Source organism: Chiloscyllium punctatum, chromosome 4 (assembly GCF_047496795.1).
Source record: "Chiloscyllium punctatum isolate Juve2018m chromosome 4, sChiPun1.3, whole genome shotgun sequence".
NCBI lineage: Eukaryota > Metazoa > Chordata > Chondrichthyes > Orectolobiformes > Hemiscylliidae > Chiloscyllium > Chiloscyllium punctatum.
In genome coordinates, this window is record NC_092742.1 from 87,555,667 (window position 1) to 87,580,469 (window position 24,803).

The window sequence follows — 24,803 nt, forward strand, 5'->3', positions numbered from 1 at the left end:
AATGCCTCCAGCCATTTCTTGCTATCATGTGAAATGAAGTGAATTGGCTGAAGTTTGGCACCCACAATACTGGGGATGTCTGGAGGAAGCCAAGATGAACGTCTCACAGTCTCTCTCACACTCTGCTTGGCATTTCTGGCTGAAGATGGTTTCAAATGCCTTAAGTGAGTGGTGGAGGTTGACAGGATCATGTGCGCTGTGATGCCCTCACAGTTGGTTATGTTGGCACCGCTCACCATCTGTGTTCAAGTGTTCTCCGTCCTTTTCAAAGAAATTGGCAATTACTTTCAGCTTAGTTGCTGCTCAATTCCTTCAGTTTGTTCCAACAATTCCCCATGTTTTGATAGTTTCAAGTTGCAAAGGCCTGAAGGAAGTGTTGTGACAAGTGCTGAAGGATGATTTCCTGACTTCAAGGCTACGGCGTAAACCAGACCCCGCAGCCGGAATAGACCTCCCTCTAGCAACAGATCGAGTCTGGGAGAATCAATGGAGGCAACACAGAGCAAGACCTTGTAAACTGCTCGCACCAGGCAAGGAAGTCTTTCAGCATGAGGGCAAATCCTCCCCAGAGCATTCAAGGAGCTACTGTCCTGAAGGAACTTTGAGGCTGGCTGAAATGTTTCAGACATTATTCTTCACCAGGAGGGTTGTCAGTGAAATCTGTCACCTGTTGCAGCCACAACACTAAACTCCAAATGGCACACCGACCACATAGCTGTGGAAGAGATCTGTTTCGGAACTTCAATGTATTTGTCTATTTGCACTTGTATTTCACCATGTGCAGACCTTCCCTTTGATTTATCATGCCAGGTTAGTGTGAGCGTGAAGCATTGCCGATGCCACTCTTCACCATCACTGATTTCCAGTTTTCCTTCGTTGTCTGGTCAGGCTGAATAAACTCATAAAGATATCTAGCACGGAAACAGACCTTATGGTCCAACTTATCCTTGGCAACAGATATCCTAAATTAATAGAGTCCCATTTACCAGCATTTGGCCCACATCTCTCAAACCCCTTCTTTATTCATACCCAACCATATGCCTTTTAAATGTTTTAATTGCACCAGCCTCCACCACTTCCTCTGGCAACCACCCTCTGTGTGAAAAAGTTGCCCCTCAGGTAACTTTTTAAATCTTTTGCCTTCACTGGCTTATAGTCACTACCTTCGAGGCCTTAATCGAGGAATCACAAAGGAGAAGAGATGGCCTTTTTGCATTGGGGTCTAGGAGGCCCTCCAGACATCTGGACTTAAGGTTGTGAGTAGGAGCAGATGACAATGGAGGTCAGTCTCAGGAGTCAAGCTATGAGGAACAAGATGTAATACTGTTAAAAGTTCAAGGATGTTACATGACCACTCAAGATCAGAAAAGGCATTTTCAGATGCTATAAATTGGACCATGATCCTTAGTTGCTGCTTATTCATCACGTCAGCCAGCAGTCACCTATCTACAAATGCTATCAATTGGGTTATACCTAATGTGAATAGGCTTCACCTCAGCTTCTCACACTGAGCACTGCAGGAACTCTCACGTCCATCATGACAGGCACCTCGCCCGATATTCAATGGCACACTTCCCCCACTCACACTGGGGAAGACAGCACACAATGGAATTAACAGGAGGGGGAAAACACACCTACATGTTCTCACTTTCCCATGTGGCCATCAGTGCTGACCATTATGGAAGACTATACTGAAGGGCACAGAGCCTTTGGGGAAGCAGACTGTACTGAAAATGATGGTATCATTGTACCTCATCCTCCCTTTCACAGCTCAAGTCTACATTCCATAATCCCCACTGGGTCCTAGGTCTCCCATCACAACTCCTTATCCATTTAGATTTGCAAGGTTGTTAGAGGGTTTGAGCTATAGGTAGAGTCTGAATAGGCTGCAGCTATTTTCCCTGGATTGGTGGAGGCTCTAGAGTAATCCTGTAGAAGTTTATAAATTTATGAAGGGCATGGATAGGGTGAATAGTTATGGTCTTTTCACCAGTGTTGGGGAGTCCAAAACCAGAGGGCATAGATTTAGGGTGAGAGGGGAAAGATTTAAAAGATACCCAAGAGGGCAACTTTTTCATGCAGAGGGTGGTGTGTGTATGGAATGAGCTGTCCAAGGAAGTGGTCGAGGCTGGTACAATTACAACATTTATAAAGGCATCTCGATGGGTACATGAATAGGAAGGGTTTGGAGGGATATGGGCCAAGTGCTGGCAAATGGGACTAGATTAGTTTAGGATATCTGGTCAGTGCGGACAAGTTGGATGGAAGGGTCTGATTCTGTGATGTACAAATCTATGACTCCATGTGATGGAATACATTTAATACTACCTCCGGAAATACATGTAATGACAGTTGGTAGCCCTACATTTAAGGACCGAGAGGAGGACAAACATTTTTTCACAGAGAGTTGACAGTCTTTTGAATTCTCTTTCACTCTAACGGTGCTGGAAACAGAGCCTTTGCATGTTTTTTTTTCCCTGAAGGCTGAACTGGATAGATTCTTGGAAAATCAAGGAGTGAAAGATAGGCCAGAATATGGAGTAATCAGATCAGCCATAATCTCATTGAACAGGCTTGAGGGACCTATTCCCGTTTCTGAATTGTTTTACTTTAAATGTTCAAATGTTTTACTTTAATTCTTTCCCCAGTGCCTCTAGTTGTATTGTTCCCTCTTTGTGGTTCCTGTGCATTCTCTTTATCTACCCCCACCAACCCTTCAGCCTTCCTTTGTTTCAGAACACAGCCCGCTTCTTACCTCTCTCCTGTATCTTCTCCCTACCCCCATCATGAATGTGTGCTCCTCCTTAATCCCTCCCCTGGTGCCAATCTGTCCCTATCCCTGAGGCCGATCTGTGCTCTTCACTTGATGTTGAGTGCTGTTTTACTGTGATAATGGTCTGATGGTTTCCTGCCGATACTGTAATTAAAGACTGTACCCTTGCTCTTTGATTCTGAGCCAGGGACACTGTCTCTCCCCCAGCTACCGCACTTCTCAGGTTTCAGTCTGATTCTAAACCACCAGCACTTTTCCATCACTTTCCCCAAGCAACAACACTTGCTGGATTGCAGTTCAAACAAGTGATGGTTTTGTTTTCATGTCCTTGAGTTTAGTTGGTTGAGGTATATAGATGGTGTAGGTGGAAAAGAAACAGTTTCCTCTTGTGAATGAGGAAGGGAACATGTTTTCAAAGCTGGAACTAGGTCCTTCAAGAGTTAAAGTCGGAAGCACCTTTTAACACAAAGACAAAAAAGTTAAAAATCACACAACACCAGGTTATAGTCCCAACAGGTTTATTTGGAAGCACAAGCTTTTGGAGTGCTGTTCCTTAGTCAGGTAGTTAGTGGAAGGGGCAGTGCTTTGAAAGCTAGTGCTTCCAAATAAACCTGTTGGACTATAACCTGGTGTTGTGTGGTTTTTTTTAACTTTGTCCACCCCAGTCCAACACCGGCACCTCCACATCAAGGACAAAAAAGATACACGGAATAGTTTCAGCATTGAGGGACTTCAGTTATGTAGGGGAGTTATGGAGAGAAGCTGAAGCTGTTTGTCCTGGGGCAGAGAATGCTGAAAGGAAATTTGATAGAGATCTTCAAAATCATGAGGGGTCCAGCCAGAGGAGATGGGGGAGAAATCACTTCCATTGATGAAAGGGTCGAGAAGGGTACCAATTTAAGGAAATTTGGTAAAAGACTGAATGGAGACATGGGGAAAACCTACCTCGTCAAGAGAGTGGTCAGGATCCAGAATGTGTTTAGTGGAAGTAGTTTAATTTGAGGTAAGGAAAAATGTGCAAGATCATAGGGAGAGGCAGGGCAACAGCACTAGGCGAATCATACCATCAGTGAGCTAGCACAGACCCAATCGGAGGAAGGCCTCGTTCTGCACTGTAACTGTTCTGTGGTTCTGTAAAGGAAATCGTCAACACTCCTCTTATAAGTCTTCAGATCCTGGAGAATTTGAAATTCAAGGATTGAATTTTGAAAACTGCAACAGTTGGACATTTTTATGGGGGGGTGAGAATGGATCTGGAACAAAGCCAGTGGATAAGGTTGAGGTATAGGTCAGCCACAAGCTAACTGAATGATCAAGCTGGCCAAAGGGACTGCCTTTTCCCAACCTAATGGCAGGAGCCTGGCAGGTACGTCGGCCAGTTCGGTTGTATTCGAGTGCAGCTCCATACCCTTGAATGGCGCAACTGTGTTGGCATTGCAAGTATATCTCCACTCAATGTTCAAACTGACCCCAAATTGATCGATGGAGTGGCAAAAATGATCAAACTGTCCTGAGTCTTTTATGACTCTGCACAGTAGCTCAATGGTTGGCACAGCATCAGGAACCCAGGTTCAGTTCCACCCTTGGGTGACTGTGTATGCGGAACTTGCACATTCTCCCCGTGTCTGCATGGGTTTCCTCTGGGTGCTCTGGTTTCCTCCCTCAGTCCAAACATGTGCAGATTAGGTGGATTAGCTATGCTAAATTACTCATAGTCTCAAGGGATGTGCAGGCTAGGTGGTTTAGTCATAGGAAATGCATGGTTACAGGGATAGGGTGGTGGTGTGGGTCTGTGCACAGTGGTCTTCAAAGGGTCAGTGTGGACCTGATGGGCTGAATGGCCTGCCTCCACACTGTAGCGATTCTATGACTGCTGCAGTTCTGAGGTGTGAGCTGCGCAGTAGGGAGGCTGCAGAAGGACTTGGATAGGCTGGGAGAGTGGGCAAAGAAGTGACAGATGGAATAAAATATGGGAAAAGTGTGAGGTTATGTACTTTGGTTGGAAGAGTAGAGGCACAGACTATTTTCTAAATGGGGAAAGGCTTCAGAAATCTGAAGCAGAAAGAGAGTCCGAGTACAGGATTCTCTTCAGGTTAATATGCAGGTTCACTTGGCAGTTAGGAAGGCAAATGCAATGTTTAGCATTCATTTCAAGAGGGTTAGAATACAACAGCAGAGCTGTACTGTTGAGGCCATATAAGGCTCTGGTCAGACTACATTTGGGATATTCTGAGCTGTGCTGGGCCCTGTATTTAAGGAAGGGTGTGCTGGCATTGGAGAGGATCCAGAGTAGGTTTACAAGAATGATCCCGGGAATGAAGTGTTTGTCAGATGAGGTCTCTGGATGAGTACTTGATGGAGTTTAGAAGAATGAGGAGGCTTCTGATTGAAACAAAACACTGAGAGGCCTAGAAGGAGAGGAGATGATGACTCCACTAGTGGGACAGACTAGGACCTGAGGGCACAGCCTCAGAGTAAAGGGTTGATCCTTGAGATGAAGAAGGTTTTTTTCAGTCAGAGTGTGGTGAACCTGTGGAACTTATTGCCACAGAAAGCAATGGAGGCCAAGTCACTGAGAGTATTTAAAACAGAGATAGCTTCTTCGTTAGTGAGGGGATCAAAGGTAACAGGGAGAAGGCAAGAGAATAGGGCTGAGAAACATTTCAGCCATGATCGAATGATTGGATGGGCCGAATGGCCTGCTCCTCATTCTTACAGTTTTTAGCCAAGATAGTTAGGTGCCATTTGACCACCAAAGCCATCACAGATATCCCCAATTCTCCACTCAGCAGGGAGATTGTACTTTCCAAAAGTGTGAAATGGTCAAGAACAATGCCCAGTGAAATATATTCTCCTCAGAATCTACAAGGATGCAGCTCTGGTTGTGTACAGCTAACTAAGAATAGACATTTGTGTGCATACACATGCAGGTATACACACATACACACATGTACATACACACGCACGTGTACACACACACGTATTATATGGATTATACAACGAACGAAAGAGCCTTGGGAAAAGTTGATGGGCAGAGGGATCTTGGAGTGCAGGTCTTTTGTACCTGAAAGGTGCTGCACAGGTGGATAGAGTGGTCAAGAAAGCATTTAGTATGCTTGCCTTCATTGGACGGGGTATTGAATATAAGAGCTGGCAAGTCATGTTAAAATTGTACAAGACTTTGGTTTGGCCGCACGTAGAATACTGTGTATAGTTTGGTCGCCACATTACCAAAAGGATGTGGTTGCTTTGGAGAGGGTGCAGAGAAGGTTTACGAGGACGTTGCCTGGTATGGAAGGTGCTAGCTATGAAGAGAGGTTGAGTGGGTTAGGTTTGTTTTCATTAGAAAAAAGGAGATTGAGGGGGGACCTGATTGAGGTTTACAAAATCATGAAGGGTATAGACAGGGTGGATAGAGACCAGCTTTTTCCCAGGGTGAAGGATTCAATAACGAGGGGTCACAATTTCAAGGTGAGAGGTGTAAAGTTTAGGGGGGATACATGCGACAAGTACATCACACAGAGGGTGGTGGGTGTCTGGAACGCATTGCTAGCAGAGGTGGTAGAGGCAGACACGGTAGATTAATTTAAGATGCGCCTGGACAGATGCACGAGTAGGTGGGGAGCAGAGGGAGACAGATGCTTAGGAACTGACCGACAGGTTTAAACAGTACATTTGGATCGGCCCAGGCTTGGAGGGCCGAAGGGCCTGTTCCTGGGCTGTAAAGTTTCTTTGTTCTTTGTACATATACACACTAGACACACGTACGCACACACACGTATATGTGTGCATGTACACACACAAAAACGCGCACACACATACACACACACACACACGAGGGGTCACCGTTTCCAAATAAAAGCAAAAAACCAGATGGGGTTGCAGTCCCAGGAGAGAAGATGCAGTGAAAGCACTGTCCCTTTTTCAGGCCCGGGAAAGGGTTAACGCCTGATTGATGAGGGAGGGGTCTTGTGTCAGTCGCTGCCTGGTACAGTCAGCTGTTCACAATGCCTCACAACAGACAGCAAGAACAACCTGCTTATGTTGCAGTGTTGCGGAGCTGGAGAGGAGGTGCCAGGGCAGACTTAATATCAGGGAACACAGGCGAAGCATCGAGAATCCTCTACATGTAGGTATCAGTTAATTTGTCTTTTAACCCTCTTCCTTCATTTCTTGAAGGCACTGACATTTCTGCCAGATTCAGTTCATCTTCTTGAATAGACAGGGCACAGGTTATCATGAGCTGATGCTGGAGGTAGTGCCCTCACCAGCAGGGACTGTGCCCATCGACTGGCAGTCGGGTAGTAGCATTGGCCTTGCCTGGTGAGGACCTGGGATCTTCTTCCCACCCCCCCCCTCCGCCACCAAGTTTACATGATCTGGGAGGGCATACCGAAGGACAGTCATTGTATCCCTAACTCAGACAGGTAAGCCTCCAAACAGGCCACACTACTCAGCGAAGGGGTTTTTCCGTAAGACCAAAGGCACGATGGCAACAAAAACAGTGTCACATGAGAGAGGACTGGGGCCCTGCCAACACTTCCTACATTTTTTTTTGCCCATAGCAAGGAAGTCTTGGGACTTGTCTTTCGCCACCGCAAAGTCTCGAGCCACTTTAAAGCTTAGCCACAGTTTGAGAAGTGCAGCTTCCAATTTCTGCACAGCAAGATCCCGCAGGCAGTGTCGAGACAAGTGACTAGCCGGTTGGTTTGGCTGATACTGGTGGCGGGATAAACTGACCAGAACATTGTGGAGCATTCCCCTGTTTCTGGTTTGAGCTCGTGTCGCTGCTTTTGATTCACATCCGTGTGAGAGGACAGATGGGGCATCAGTTTAACACTTCACATTGAAGCAACATCTGTGGCAGTGCTGCACTCCCTCAGCACTGCAACTGGAATCTGTGCTTAAGACTATAATGAGGCTCAAATCCATGTGTTTCTGACTTGGGGGCAAGAGGGCAAACCACTGGACCATGGCACATGCCATTTTTACACCACTTTCTGCTCTCTGATGCCCCCTTCAGGCTTCCTGTCTTAACACAGTGTAAGGGAATTTGAAAATCTGAGTATTTCTCCTGTGAGGCTTTTGCATGTTTATTTTTGCTTTAGTGTTTGGTTATTGAACTGCTTGTAGTCAAAATACCAGCGCATTTAAAAAAAACTTGCTGTAATCCCCTTTGTACCTCTTATAATCCTTCACTGGCGAGTCTCAGTGTCTCGTTATGAGAGCGTGTTGATTTACCTCACTTTCAATACTTCTCTTTGCAGCTGAACTTGGGTCCTGTTCTATGAACCTTGGTCCTTCACTCAGAGTTTCCAGCGATAAGCCAAGGGGAAGCACAGCAATTGAAACTCAAACACAAACCTGAATTGTTTAGGTGTTGGGAAACAGTTTCTGTAGTTAGTCCAGTCAGGGATCACGAGTTTGCTTTCCAGTCTGTCTTTGCTCTAACGTTGTATTGTGTGTGACAGTTGCACCTGAATACAGCGAGAAACTTTATTAGTTCTTGACGAAGATTATAGTGTTTGAGAGATCCTTGCTCAGAGTTTCTTTCTCCATCTAAATCGTTTCCCAGTCATGTATCAATTTGACTCAGGTCTCTTGAGATTTATGGATTCAAACTCCAGTTCGGAGTCTTCATCACAACATTCTCCCTGTGGTGAGTGCTGTACAACTGGACACAGCTTGTTACCGTGCAAATATCCCCCAATTAGTCTGGCAACGTCAGCCATCATTCCGTAATTTTTTATACTCATCACAATGTGCCTCAGACGAACAAATATCTGTAGTTTGTCTTCCAGCTCTCTGCACAAACAAAACAATCTTATCAACTGATGCAGGCAGCATCAGTGACCATTTACTCATGTAGTAATGTAGAGTACATCTTTTGGATGTCTATTGACATAAGCTTGCTTTGTAATGTTTGAGAAAGGAGTGCAGCCCAGTGATGGGACTAGCCTTGTGTCAACTGTGTTTACTAAAATGAAGAGCTTCTTTTTCCCTCCTCATTTCTTTGTTCTATAAATTTGTTTTGGTGTAAGTTTCACTCCCTTTTATTCAAAACAAGATGGGTTGTGTTCTTTTGAGAAAAGTGATTGGGTGGTGTGATCATGTGATTTTAGACTTCTTTTGTCTGTTTATCAAGGGAGGCTGAGGAACCTCAGACATAAGGTACCACCTTCCTTTAGTGAATCTGCCAGGAGTATGAGGAATCCAAATTGCCTCTGAAATCTACATGTCTTGGAGCTTGGTTGGCAGTTGTTGACTCTGGCCATACCGTATTCCGAGAGCTTTCATCTCATGACCTCTGAAAATCAAAACCTCCACCACCACCCCCATCCCCACACTCTACCCCCAAAGACCACCACACCATGACCCCCCCCCCCCCTCCCTGCTAATGTTCCCACCATAGGCTGTCTGATGCATCAATCTTCATGGTGATTGGTCAATGATGGAGGCTACACTTCCCATAGTTCCTCTTGCTGTAGAAAGTGCTCTATGTATGGAGTGATTTTACCAGTTTCATTTTGGTGGTGGGGGGGGGGGCGCGGGGTGATCACATCTGGGTATACTTTGGTTCTTAGTTCTTCTGTACAAGCTCACAGTAAACATTCTTTTCCTTCTCTTGGGCTTCTTGAGGCCTCTGGGAGGATGATTATAACAGACAGCTGGACGGTTGTAGTATTGACAACAGCAATAGCTACAGCAAAGAAAGTGAGACAGTGAGAGAGAGGGTGGATAATGGCAAGAACAAGAAATAATGTTTATACATGTTTTTTAATGAAATGTCCCAGAATATCCCAGTATAAAACAAGACATGACATTGAGCCACAAAAGGAGATCTTGAGTCAGATGGCCAAAAGTTTAGTCAAAGAGATGAACTTTAAGAAGTATCTTGGAGGAGGAATGAAAGGAGGTGGAGGGACAAAATTCCAGAGGCTGGGGCTGAAGCAGCTGGAGGCACTGCCAAATATGGTGGATTATTGGGGAGGCCTAGTGATAATATCACTGGGCCAGTTATCTAGAAACCCAGGCTAATGTTCTGGGGCTATGACCAATGGTGACCATGTAAACCACTCAGTTGTTGTAAAAACCCGGAGAAAGTGAGGACTGCAACTGCTGGAGATCGGAGTTGAGTGTGGGGTGCTGGAAAAGCACAGCTGATCAGGCAGCAGGGGAATCGACATTTCAGGCAAGAGCCCTTCCTCAGGAATGAGGCCCGTGCCTGAAACATTGGTTCTCCTGACCCTCAGATGCTGCCTGACCTGCTGTGTTTTTCCAGTACCCCGCTCTCGACTCTGTTGTAAAAACCCATCTGTTAATTTGGTGTCCTTTTACAGAAAGAGATCTGCCATCCTAACCTGTCTGGCCAAGATGTGACCTACAAACCCAGAGCAATGTGGTTGTGGCAATTAGACATGGGCAAGAAAGCGAGTGACACCCACATTCCATGTACGAATGGCGGATCAAAAATTATAAATGAGGCACAAGAAGCCAGATTAGAGGAGCCACAGGTATCTTGGAGGCTTGGAAGAGATTAGAAAGTTAGGGAGATAAATGGAGGCAACTCTTCCTGTGTTTTGTTTCTGGGTGATTTATGAGCGGACCCTCTAACAATGCAAGTGCCGTAAACAAGGACTTTTCCTGTACTAAACTGCAGTCTGCACAGACTGAATCCCTTATCCAGCAAGACTCCTAACTTCTCTGTCTACCCTTGATAATTGTTACTTGACTTTCATGAGTGAAAATGCATTCCTTTGGTTTCAACCCTCTGACTCATTGAGTTGTAATTTTAGCTTTAGCTTCCTTGATGTGACAGCCCTCACCTGTGCGTCAGAGGGCTCACGGTTAAAGAGATTTGAATGCATAATCCAAGCTGACACTCCCTGTCCCAGCGCTGTACAAAGGGAATCCTGTGTTGTTGGAAGGCTGACATATTTACCATTGACCCATGAGTTGCGTATGTAAGGTTCTATCACGTTATTTGAAGAAAAGCAAGCATCTCTGATAGCTTAAAAAATTTATCCCTCAACAATGCAACATGACAGTTTGTCTGATGTTTGTTGTTTGTAGTATCCTGGTTCTATGCATATTGACTGCTGTGTTTCCAAAGTTCCAACAGTGTGACCATGTTTGTAAAGTACATCATTTGTTGTAAAACAGTTTCATTAAGGCGTCTTTGTTTGGCCTCATGGCTGGAGAACTGAAATATAAAACACAAAGAAAATGGCTTGCTCCTCCCCTCCCACTCCACCCAACTCCCACTCCACCCAACTCCCACCCCACCCAACTCCCACCCCACCCAACTCCCACCCCACCCAACTCCCACCCCACCCAACTCCCACCCCACCCAACTCCCACTCCACCCAACTCCCACTCCACCCAACTCCCACTCCACCCAACTCCCACCCCACCCAACTCCCACCCCACCCAACTCCCACCCCACCCAACTCCCACCCCACCCAACTCCCACCCCACCCAACTCCCACCCCACCCAACTCCCACTCCACCCAACTCCCACTCCACCCAACTCCCACTCCACCCAACTCCCACTCCACCCAACTCCCACTCCACCCAACTCCCACTCCACCCAACTCCCACCCCACCCAACTCCCACCCCACCCAACTCCCACTCCACCCAACTCCCACCCCACCCAACTCCCACTCCACCCAACTCCCACTGAGGGGTTTGTTGTTCACTCACGCCAGTGAAGTAGCTGATTTTGTATCACAAAAGCCTCCAGGGCAGTAAGAAAGGTACTGCGGCTTCACTCTCGTGTGTGTGTGTATGATTCATCCCACAATACAAGAACACTTACTACATACCAGAAGCTGCTCAAATTGGCTTCTAGTGAAGCTAATATTAAAAAGCTGCAGATAACTTCAAACGTGACTGGAATCCCCAGATGTCAGTGCCACAACACCTAACAAAGCAAAAGAGAGTTCTTTAAACATCAGTCTCCCCTTTGAACACCCCCTCGTTATTCTGAATACAGCAACTAGGAGCAGGAATCAGACGCACAGCCCCTTGAATCTGTTCCACCATTCAATGAGATTGTGGCTGATACTTGACCTCAACTTTACATTTCAGCTTTAACTGATTCGCCATAGTTTGAAGCATTATATCTTGGCAGGAATGTACAATTTGCCACTACAGGGTCAGTGAAGGCACTGTTTTCATTGCTCATTCAAGGGAAAGTGGGCATCCTTGGATGGGACAGCACTTGTTTCCCATTCCTAGTTGTTCTGGAGAAGGTGGTGGTGAGCTGCCTCTCGAACCACCACAGTCCTTGGGGATGGACGCAGTGCCTACACCCCCCGGCTGCTGAATTCTAAGGTTACAGCTTCATGCCTTTCTATAAAAGGGTCAAATAGAGACTGGCAAATGACGGACATTTTAGCTTCCCAACCTCACTCTGGCCCATGTCCAAGCTACTAATGTTGGAACTGCATGAGACCAATCATCTCTCATATAGACCGAGAGAATGTCACACGCTACTCCTAATAGAATATCAATTTTGCACCTAACCTGTGGTCTTATCAAAAGTCTCAAGTCACAATGTTGTTGTTGAAGCCGCCAGTTTGGACAGAGAATGAACCCATGAACGAGTCAGTCGGAAGCCTTTTTTTTTGTAATTTTGGTTGAAGAGGAGGTCGAGGACAGAAATCCTGCCTCTTCTTTGAATAAAGTTGATGGAAACTTCAACCTCCTTAGCAAGTGAGAAGGGCATCCATTTTAACAAAACAAAACAGGCTGCTGTATCAAGCTGAACTAAAGGGGCACAATATTTGCCACATTTTCATTTGATTTCCCTCAGCAGTAACACCGGGAGCAATGTGGTTCAGGCACTGCTGCCTCACAGCGCCATGGACCCAGGTTTGATTCCACCCTTTGGTGACTGTCTGTGTGGACTTTGCCTGTGTGCAGGTTAGGTGGATTGACTGTGCTAAATTGCCCCATAATGTCTGGGGATATGCAGGCTAGGTGGATGAGACATAGGAAAGGTGGAGTTACAACGTTGGAGGCTGGGTGGGATGTTCTTCGGAGGGTTGGTATAAACCTGATGGGCTGAATGGCCTGCTTCCACACTGTAGGGATTCAATGATAAGACATTGAGGCTTGCCTAGATTAGAGCCATTGAGGCCTGCCTGTCTGTCCTTGCTGATCCCATGTTGGAAGGGGTGCCTTCTCCAATATCCCATTAACACAATTCCATGTCCAATATTCCTTCGACCATAATCACTGAAATGATTTTTAAAAAAAGCATAAAGTATCTGGCCATCATTACATTTTTGAGTTTGGGCATTAATGGTGCCCCCTTCCTGCCCCTACATGCATATACACACACTCGCTCACTCACATTCTGCATGACAGTAGTGACTGCATTCCAAATAGCACGTCATCAGCTGTAAATGCTTCAGGATGTCTTGAGGCCCTAAAGAGTTCTCCAGACATCCACGTGCTCTAATTCCCATTCCCATTCCTCGATAAGGCTTCCTAATGTGCGCTGCACATCTGGGTTGGCTGGGAATCGTGACAAGCCACAGGTCGCTCGGAGACTCTATTCACTGTGGCCCTCTTTCAACCAGAGGCTGAAATCAGCTCTCTCATCTCAACCATCTGGCTCAACTTGAACGTGGTCTCAGGAGTCTGAGGAGCCCAAATTGCCCAGTTCGGAATTTGTTTAATTCTTCTTGTGCGAGACAGTTGTGAGCCCTACACCCCTTCATTCCCAGCTAACCAACGTCACTTTTACATTTCATTTTTGTTGCATAAAATGTAATACGCCTTCCTTCCAAGAGGCTGTAGCCTTGCTCTCAATATGCGTTGTGAAATGAAAAAAGTGGAGACAGGATGGGTGGTAGATGAACTGGTGCCCTATGTAGGCCTCAAGATGGAGATAAAGTTTTTACGACTGAAGAGGTCAAAGGGTGTGAGGTGAAAGCAGGAACAGTTGAATAATCAGCCTTGACCGGTCCGAATGGAGGAGCAGGATTGAAGAGCTGAATGGCCTACTCCTGTTCCAACTTGCTATGTTTCTATGCCTTTTTTTGTTTTAATCTTCCTGAAGACATTCTCTAAGTTGAGATCCCTCTAGTTAGGAGGAAGTGCTTGCAATTATATAGTGTCATGCACAAACTTGGGTTATCTCAGAGTATCTTGTAGCTGAGTCACTTTTGATGTGTAAAGTACATTTGAAAAATAGGGAAAACAGGAAGTAATTTGTACACAGGCCAGATGAACAACAGAGGGCAATTCCCCACATTTGGAAACCCATTATACTTCACGGAAGAGTCTGATTGGATTACATATGCGAGAGTGGGATGTGAATCCATGACCTCATAACACAAGCCCAGGAAGCTGCCATTAAATATCGAGTCCCAACGGCGTGGAAGCAGGCTATTCTGCCCATTGAGTTCTTACTGACCCTTCAAAGAGCATCCTATGTAAAGTAACAACATCGCACCCCCCCCCCCCCCCGCCGCCGCCGCCGCCCCCATCCCCGTAACCCCGCATACCCCATGACCAACCCACCTAGCCTATACCTCCCTGGACACTACAGGCAATGTAGAACAGCCAACCCACCTAACCTGGACATCTTTGGACTGTGGGAGAAAACCGGAGCACCCGGAGGAAACCCACGCTGACACAGGAAGAATGTGCAAACTCCACACAGACAGTCGCCCTGAGGCTGGGAAGCTCAGCACTTTATCAAAGAAGGATGACAAGGTCACTTTAAGAAAGAATCGCTCTGCTAAAATTGTGGTTGTCATGATAACACAAGCTTCAAAGTAAGTCTCATATTTCAACTAAGAGGAACCTCTCCTGAAGAAAGTACACCACGTTTGTGCTCTGGAACCTTCTTCCACCCACAGGCTTAAAGTTCCCCTCTCAGATTAATGTATTCAGAGTGCTCTGTGACCCTCTTTCATCCCAGTTGTGTCAGGCTCCCCACCTTGCAGGCAGGTGGGGAGTTAGCAAAGACTTGAATTTCCAACATGACATCCTGAAGTGCATGGCAGCTAAAGCAATTAAAGTATTAAACATGGGAATACCAGCTCCACTTTCTAGAGTGGAACCTCAGTCCACCATCTTGGAGATGGGAATTCTGGTCATTGATCCACACCTTGACAGCTTTGTGTCCAGAAACAGGGTCATACCAAACTGCAACTTGCACTCTTGTTTCTTCCCCCCCAGGCCGTCTGAGTTTCTCCAGTCATGTTTTATTACATTTTTTTCATAGCATTCCTATAGTGTGGAAACAAGCCCATCAGCCCAACACATCCACACCAACCCTCTGAAGAGTATTCCACCAAATCCCATCCCTTTAACCCTACATTCACCCCCGAAACACATCCTTGAATACCATGGGCAATTTAGCACAGCCAAATCACCTAGCCTGCACATCTTTGGATTGTGGATGGAAACCCAGAGCAAATCCACGCAGACACGGGGAGAATGTGCAAACTCCACACAGACAGTTGCCCGAGGCTAGAATCGAACCAAGGTCCCTGCTGCTGTGAGGCAGCAGTGTTAACCACTGAGCCACCGTGCAGCCCTTTTGTCAAGTGTCTACCCCAGAGGGGAATAAATTTGGGAGGGTTGCATGAAGTTAAGAGCCAGTCTCTCACTGGTGCCCAGTTTGAACTCCCCTGCACTCCAGGAAATAAGGTAATCAAGTGTCCCAGCGATTGAGAGGACAGGCCTGTGATGTGTGATGATAGGATTAGGCGAGAGTTTTTTTCTCTCTCTGGGAGATGGGCGGACTGCGGGGTTTAGTGCAGCAATGTTTGACTTCCTCTGTTGAGTTTTCCATGCTGGCTGGTGTTTTCAGGCCTGACCTGAAGCAGACAGGTGATTGTGCTCTGATGTCATTGCCACACCTTATTCAAGGAGAGAGTGAGTGAGTGAGAGAGAGAGAGACAGAGTACACTGAATGTGCTGGGAAGAAAGGGGCTGAGGGAGACTGCGAGGCAACAGAGTTGCTCGTTTCTCATTGAAAGCACCACTTCAACTTCGAGCTTTTGTCCATTTTCTCTCGGTTTGAGGAGAGGGCTTGCTTTACTGAAGTGCTGGAGGTAAAGATGTGTCAATGACGACTTTGAACAGAAGAATCACAAAGTGGTTGGGTAAGATTCTGTGATTTCTCTCTCTCTCTCTCTCTTGCGTTGATTGTTTAGTGGTCGGCACCTTAATGTCAGGCGAGTGTTGGGTTGAATGTCCCTTGAACGCCCCCCCCCCCCCCCCCCCGGGAGCTGATAGGGTGCGGTACAGACTCTCGATATCATCCGAACAACAGTTTGCGAGCTGTGGCCTTACATTTTGTGAGACCCCCCCCTCCCTTCGTGCCTTGACGCAATCTTGAAACCCTTACAGGTCCTGAGCCCATGCCTCTGTAATTTGGCTGCAGCCTTAAGCTGCAATTAGTTCAGTCTTAACTAACGCGGTGCGCTGTGGCTATTTAAACCCTGGGAAACTGGCTGGTGGAACAAGGGAGCGTCTCTATTGACAGTGCTTGAGTCACAAGTGAAAAATGTCAGAGTTCCTTGCTTTTGCCTTCTCCTCTCTCACGCTGCTGCTGATGGACCACCTCAACTGATTGGCATCTCCTGGCACAGTCACATGCCAGTCAGGTCACCCGTCTTGCAACCGGTGCAGCTGTAGATAAGAAGAGGATAGACATGTGGAACTGCTTTTGGTCTGTAGAGTGCTTGTCACTTTTTTTCACCCCCCCCCCCCTCTGTCCTAAACTAGCCACAACTCCGGGCTGATGGAGGATGGCCTGGGGCACACTCCCTTTCCCACTGTGGGATGATCCAGGGGCAGATGGAGGCCGTTCGGCCAGCTCTTTGAAAAAAAAACTATCCAATTCTCCCTCTCTCCCTTCTTTATGGCCTTCCAAATTTCTCCTTTGTCACTGCTGGAAGTTATTAATGAACCTGCACCCACCTCTATTTGCATTCAACATCACAACAACTCATTGATTTTTGAATCGTTCTTCTCGGACTCTTGTGTCAACTTTCTTATTTGGAATTTATTAATCCCGGTGACTCCATTTGTTCAGAGCTCCATTCTGATAAAAACTAATTTAGCAGGAAGGTTTCTGCTTGGTTTGTGATTTCCATGCACTGCAGATCAAAACAGGCCATTTATAAATATACACTACTGCCTCTTTAATCATCCAGACAGCGTGTCAGTCTTGGGAAGGAAATGTTGCCAACATTAGGGAGGTCTAGGTTACACTTGAATAAAGTGAACTGTTTTCTCTACTGTATTAAAATAGTTTGTAATCCATAGGAGACGCAGTGGCTACTCTCTAAAGCTTGCTTGCAAAGCAACATAGGCATCAATTTTGGTTCGAGTGACGTTCATTAATAAAAGTGGTAGAAAAATGATTCTCATTGTTTGAGAGCGTACCACGGTGCAATAGAAGTGGTTAGGAAAAGGCCCTGGTTCACTAACATTCTACACACATGATAATGGATGAAAGGACGCCTCATCCAATTGAAATTGAGGAGGGTCTGTTCCTTGTGGAATCCAAGGCTTTGAATACAATGGGAACTTTTTTTTGTCTCGCTCAGAAGTGATGCAAGTAGGCTTTGACCATGGGAATTCTGTACAGTGGAAATGAATTGGAAGGAGGTGCCGTGCATTGAGAATCTACACTGTATGTGTGTGTGCCTGTGGGTGTGGGATAGGCTTTGCTTTACTGGGGGAAAGTCAAGAACTGGGTACTCTGAGTGTGTGTAATATAAAGGGATATCGCCCATTGGAATCCTGCGCTGAGTCGGTGCTTCATGTGGGGCAGGAGTTTATTGATGCTCCTTCTTATTGTGTATACATTCTGGAAGAGATATCCTCAGCCTTCCTCTGCTTTCGGTAAATAGAAAGGTGGGCGCAAGGAATCTTGCAACACACCCAGTGGTAAGAAAAAATTCCCAAAGGTGTAGTTAGAACTTGGATTGTATCAGAATAGAAAATTACGTGCTGTGCTCTACAAGGGTGTGAAGTATTGCTGGTTACAGATCTATCACCAGGGATGGAGTAAAGAGTATAATTTGAGTTTGTGACTTATGAGTGTTGCACAAGTAGTGCATTGACAGAATGATGGAGTGTGCTGGCTTAGGCTTGGTACTTTTCTTAGAGTGTTGATCCATATAAACTCACTCCTAATATGACAGCAACAGTATTTATGTCCATATTTTCTGGCTGTCACAGTGCAGTGTCGCATGTTGAATAATACCAGTAATGCTTTGAGCTCCAAGGACAGTGTATAGGAGCCAATATGGCCACAAGCTCTTAATTGACTTTCCCACATATAAATCCTGGTTTGAATCTCCAGCCAGGATTGTCAATAACCTTTGGATGAACTTAACCCTAGTCGCCATTTTACAACTGCTCTCCTTAAAGGGTCTCCTGCATCAGAAAGTTGATCGCTTGTATTTCACATGAGATTCTGTTCTTTTATGAAAAATCCCCTGACAGATTTAGATTTACCAGTGTGTAGATAGATAGAATTTTATATTTTAGTGCGTAGTGCAAGATCTGTACAATGCCCAGAGGACACTTGCCATGTTATGGAAGGAAGCAACTTTCACAAAGCAAAGGGAAAGGAAACCAAGCATTATAATTTCTTCTTGACCTGGAGCAGAAAGCAAATTGCTGCCTGTAATTGATGTCTGGAATTTAAAAGGGCTCTAATTCCCTGGGGAGTATGTAAAGAGTGGCCTTAAAGGGACAGCTCACACCTGATGTCATAAGTGTTCCAATGTCTAGACTACTTGCGAACAGATTAACTGGGAAATGTTCTGGTTTCCTCAATGATGTCTCTCCCCTCTCGAAGTGCAGTGGCTCTTGGGGGTTCAAGTGTCACTCCAGAAATTTAAAGCACGGTATCTACCCTGCTGCTCCCAGTGCAGTGCTGAGAGAGTGCAGCACAGAACGAGATATTAACTTGAGACTTCTCAGATGGACACATTAGATTCCAAAGCTCCATGGCAAGCCCGAGCTGGGAAGGTCTGCCACTATCCTGACCAGCGTTTCTCCCTCGGCCAACATCACTAGAACAGGATTGACCAGATCTGATCGGGTGGTTGTATTTGGGAACTTGCTATGAGGTCCTGTAACAGCACTTCAAAAGTAGACACTTCATTGACTGCAAATTTCTGTGGGAAAGCCATGAACAGTGCTACATAATTGCATGTTTTTCTTTCATTAATTTTCTCTTTTTCTAATTTTTTCTTCCACTCGCTGCTTCCTTCCTCCCCTTCGACAATTCTTCGTGTGTTCCAGTGAGCCGACGCCAGTTTTTACTGAGCTATGTTGATTACTCCTGCTCCTCCCATACCTCCCCTCACCATTCCTGAATATAAAAGGTTGCAACTCCTGTTTGGTGGCCATCACAAGGAAAGTGCTCTCCTGCTCGAGAGCTGTTGAACTGCCAGAGCATCACAACTTAAAAACTATGCTCATCCAACAGCCACTGTCTTCCGTGTCCCAATGTGGTGATGGCTAGTTGGTAATAAGAGGGAATGGGACACTGGGCAGATTGGCCTGGGTTATTGAGGCCTGTCACATTGACCCAGTTCAGCAAACCACCAGTGATCAGAATGCAAACCAGAGAGCTTTCTATTGTATCTAAATTAGTATTTTCCATCTGTTTATCCACCGAATTGGGGATATGGATTGTCAGGAAGGGACATGGAAGCCCAAGAATAAATATTTCAAAGGGTTTACTGCTTTTGTGGGTACCATTTTCCAAGGGGAAGTGGTCAGGTCAGTAGAGACAGGTACTATGTTGCAATTTCTGATTTAAATATACCTGTCCAAAGCAGTCAGGTTCGCCTGCGGGGATGTCTAAAGTGAGGCTTCCTTGCTGTAGCCACATCCATTGAGCATAGTCATTACAGGCTAGGGTGAGGTTCCAGGAAGGGAAGAGGGCAGAGGTTGGTGGTGCTTCGAATTAGTGAGGTGCTGGAAAGTGGAATGTTGACAGTCTGTGGTTGTTACAGGAACAGGTCTTCATACGAGATGGATGTTGTTGTGAATCTGCTACTGAACGTGTGCTAACGTGTCAATGGGGAAATGTTGCTTCTGATGCCCTGTACTGAGTTGGGTGAGTTAGTATGTGTACTGAATAATGCCTCGTACTGAATTCGCTTTGTATTGCACAGCAGGCACAATGGGCCGAACGGCCACCTCTGCGTTGTACAGGCAGTTCTTCCAGAACGTATTGGTTGTATTCCTATGCAAACCAGTGCTATACAGAAACATGCCATACAAATAACATTTAAAGTGTTGGTGATGCAATCGCGCTACAGCCAACATATGTTTTAAAAGTTTGCACTTAAAAAGCAGCATTCCGTATTCGTCAGTCATGTTACAGCGAATTTGCATTGATGAAACGTGTGTTATAGACATACAGGTCGTTCTGCTATCTTGTGCAGTGTACCACACACTCCTTAGAGTGAGCATGATAGCATGTTGATTATGTTACTGGATTAGATCTCCAGTGTGTGTATTTTCAAATAGCAGCAGGCACTTTGAGAACATCAGTTCAATTCACTTTAAACCATAAATTGATATTTAAAAAGCTTGACTCAATAAAAGTAACCACGAGGCTGGTGGATTGTCATAAAAATCAAACATCTGTTGTCCTAACCCAGTGTGGCTGCCTTCCCTAGACGCCCAGCAAGCCTGGTGGATATTTGTACTGCAGCCTGTAGATAGCTGATGCAAGTACTGCTCACCACGAAAGGGAACTGCCATGTTTAACGTGCCCTCCCTCGTACATCTATGAGATGCATTGCAGTAACTCATCAAAGCTCATTAGATAGCACCGTCCAAACCTGCAAACACTATCATCTAGAAAGAGAAGCTAATAGGTATACGGGAGCACTATAAGTCGCCGTCCACGCCGTTCACTATCCTGATTTAGAAATATAGCTTATTCCTTCAGTGTGGCTGGGTCAAAATCCTGGAACTGCCTCCGTAACGGCATTGTGGGAAGATCCATACTGTAAGGACTGCAGTGGTTCAAGCAGACAGCTTGCCATCATCTTCTCAAGGGCAACGAGAGCTGGATGAGAAATACGGGACTGGCCAATGGCGCTCACATCTCCTGGTAGAGTTTTTACAAAAATTGATAGTGCTGTCAAATTGATGCTGGTATGTGCGTTTCTATTCTGACCAGAACTGGGATGTGCACCAATTGTCCCTCTGCTGGTATTTGTGTAGGAATCTCCTCCCCTGCACAATGGAGAGAGCTGGTGTGTATACTTGGTAACCTGATAGGAGCTGATATGTTATGTCGAGATGGGTACAGGTATCCTGATGCTGAGTGTGGTGTACACGCACTAGTCCTGGTATGAGTTAGGGGTTGGTTAGCTCAGTTGGCTGGATGATGCATAATAATGGCAACAGGGCGTGTTCGATTCCCTGTGGTCCTCTGGGACTATTCTGACTTTACCTTACTTGGCCATCTCTGGAAATTGGCACATGTACTAGCCTTCTCTCTAATGGAAGCTAGTTTGTACTGGCAGTCCCCAGGTTACAGAGAAGTTTTATTCCTGAGCGCATTTGTAAGTTGATTTGTTACACAACGAAACACAATACAGTGCAGTATAAATTAGCCATTGATAAGCACAAGTGAATGCTTGCATGTCAGATCCTTAAAATTAATAGTTAGTATGGGATGTCATGCGTTAAGTATGAGTGTTTGTAAGTCAGATGTTCCTAGACTGGGGACAGCCTGTACTGGTACCTTGAGGAGAGTATAGTGTTGCACTAATCCTGGGATGCCTGGCTGAAGTGTCTGTCCCCACTGGGAATTCGAGTGTTAGGAAGTGTCTGTCTGGATCAGGGACAGCTATTGAAACCGGCATAGTGTCTGTTCAGCTCAGTATAAAGAGCAACTTGTTTATCCACACACACAGGCTCAGTTGTGTACTGTAGCCCTAGTTTTATTTGACTGATTATCATATCAGTGTTTGTTTTTATTTTGAATTGGTTCCTCTCTTTTTTTTTCCCTTATGGGGGGGAGGGGGGGGGGCATCTTTTTCAAAGTCTTGACTGAATGCCAAATTTCAATCTTGGTCAAAGGTACTCTCTTGAGCTGACCCCACTCCCGTCCTCTTGGATGCGTTGGCCTTGAAAACGAAGGGGCTAGTGAGAATGATAGGGGTCGAGTCTTTCTGAGACAGGCCCACGCTGGTCTTTAGGCTTTTCCATCCACTCCACTTTATTTGAAACTCATTTCCCTGTTTCCGTGCTGTAAATTCCTGTCTAATTCTATGTACGTAATCCCGAGACCTTGGCATCCAAAACATCATTTCGCTTCCACATTCTTCAACCAGCTGCTGCTCCTCGGTAAAAATACCTCTGACTAAACTGACTCGTAATCGTGCTCTGAGCAAACCCAAAATAAAACCTTCCCTTTTAAAACAGTGGCTCATCATCACGAAAGTGCACGTCTGATGTTTGTGGGTGGCCAGCTGTAGTGTTGGCAAGCCACCTCAATTATAGGTTTGCTGCCCAGACAGCAGCAGAACGTTAGGAGGTCAGGTCCCACGCCAGAGGCTTGAATGCATAATCCAGGCTGGACACCCCAGTGCAATTGGGAAGGAGATGAGACATTAAACCGAGGCCCCCTTCTACTCCCTTGGGTGCGTATACAGGACCCTGGTGGCATTGGTTAGCAAGAACGATCTGCCCGACGTTTGTCCCTCCACCAACCTCCTGAAATAGCAGATCATCTGGCTCAGTGGTTAGCACTGCTGCCTGACAACACCAGGGTCCCAGGTTCGGTTTCAGCCTCTGGCAACTGTCAGTGTGGAGTTTGAACATTCTCCCCGTGTCTGCATGGGTTTCCTCCGGGTGCTGCAGTTTCCTCCCACAGTCCAAAGATGTGCCGGTTAGGTGAATTGGCCATGTTACATTGCCCATAGTGTTAGGTGCATTAGTCAGAGGGAAATGGGTCTGGGTGGATTACTCATCAGAGGGTTGGTATGAACCGGTTGGGCCGAAGGGCCTGTTTCCACACTGTAGGGAATCTAATCTAACCTTTGCAGGATCTTGCTGTGCATATCCCGTCCCCTGCTTCCTCTGTGATGACTATGTTTCAGAAAACCCAGTTGGCTGTAAAGCATTTCGGACACTGGGTTGTGTGTGTGTCAGTGTAAGTAAATACGATCTGTTCTCTCTAAAGCTACATTGTCTGTTTCCCGGTTTCCAGTCAGATGCTGTGTCGTCTCCTAACATTTGCCACAGCCCCGCCACTGTGTTGCTTGTTAGGATAGGGGTGATCTTGACTGTTCAAACAGGCTCCCGCTTGTCCTGAAAGGAGCCTTCAATTGAATTTCATCACAGATACCCCGATTGCCTTCTGTACGCTTTGCACACATTGGAACACCATGTGCTGAGCTGAGGGTTTCTGACTGCTTGGGGATTTAAGCACGAATGGATTGTGTGGGCTTGCACAAGTGAGCCAAGGTTTGAGACCCCTTTTTCTCTACCAAGTCAGGCGTTCTGAAGTGGCAGCTGGTCTTGTCAATTTTCCCCCCACTCCAGAGCTAAGGAGCAGATTCCTTCCCTAACAGACATTTAGTGAACCAGGTGGGTATTTTATCCAACAATTAACATCATCAGATTCTTAATCCCAGACGTTTATTGAATTTGAATTCCACCATCTGCCGTGGCGGGATTTGAAGCCTGGTTCCCAGAACATGACCTGGGTCTGTGGATTATCAGTCGAGTGGTAATACCATGAGGCTACTGCTCCCCTTTCTCCCCCGCCCCCAAATTAAAGAGCTGTTTACATCATATCTAGGATATGCAGGTTATCTGGATTATGCAGGGGTTACAGGGATAGGGTAGTGAGGTGAATCTGTTTAGGATATTCTTCAGAGAATCGGTGTGGACTCAATGAGCCAAACACTTGCTTCCGCACTGTATAGAATCTATGATACAACCCCCCCCCCCCCCCCCCCCAACTCTGTGACCTCCTCCACTCCCAATGACCCGTGAGATCTTTGTGCCTGTCAAACCTGGGCCTGTTGTATGTCCCCGATTTGGATCACGCTCCCATTGGAAGCCCTGCCTTCCATGGCCTGAGGTCCCAAGTTCCCTCTAAGCTGTCTGTCTCTACCTCTCTCTCATTCTTTCAGGTCCTTCTTGAAGCTATTCCCTTTACCAGGTTTTTGATGACCTCCTGACGTTCTGCAGTGTGACTTGGTGTCAAATGTCTTACTGCATTTCATTGTGTTAAAGGTGCTGCAAAGATGTAAGTCATTAATTTTAACCATAACCTCAGACCTGGTATGGCACTGGTTCTCCTTGTGTCTCCCTGTCAGCATTCATACGACGTTTGGATCTAAGTTACCTCCCTGTTTAATGTCCCAACCTTACATACCTGATTGAGTTCTCTCCCTCAGGCATACACAATGTAGAGGCTGATTTCTTGCTGCTCCTGGATGCCTTGGAGCATTCCGGAATGAACAAAAATAATCCCATTAGGGAATTAAAAAGTTTGCACTTTGCCTTTTTTTTCATGGAAATATTGATGAAGTTATTTGAGGCATACTTAAGAGGTTACATGATAACACCCCACCAGGCTTGTAGTTTAGGGAAGCTTAGATGTTTGACTTTTTACTGAGTTTAGCAAAGAGTTGAGTCATAGAGACGTACAGCACGGAAACAAACCCTTCATTCCAACTCATCCACGCCGACTGGGTATCTTAACCTAATCTAGTCCCATTTGCCAGCACTTAGCCCATATCCCTCTAAACCCTTCCTATTCATATACCCATCCAGATGCCTTTTAAATGTTGTAATTGTACCAGCCTCCTCCACTTCCTCTGGCAGCTCATTTCATACACGCATCACCCTCTGTGAAAAAGTTGCCACTTTGGTCCCTTTTTAAGTCTTTTTTTTCCCCTCACCCAAACCTATGCCCTCTAGTTCTGAACACTTTCCCCCCCCCACCCCCCCCAACCCAGGGAAAAGACCTTGTCTATTTACCCTATCCATGCC

General features: G+C 46.0%; 1 protein-coding gene across 4 annotated transcripts in view; it reads left to right on the plus strand.

The window, feature by feature from the left end:
* Positions 1-24,803, plus strand: part of LOC140476506 (pleckstrin homology domain-containing family G member 3-like) — a 199,576-nt gene that overhangs the window by 93,031 nt on the left and 81,742 nt on the right. Inside the window, exon 1 of one of the 4 annotated variants that reach the window (XM_072569243.1) lies at positions 15,518-15,629. The exons of 2 other annotated variants lie outside the window; for them this stretch is intronic. In XM_072569243.1, the coding sequence (XP_072425344.1) occupies positions 15,533-15,629 (97 nt within the window). In that variant the 5' untranslated portion in view covers positions 15,518-15,532. One more of the 4 variants, XM_072569245.1, reaches the window with a different exon arrangement.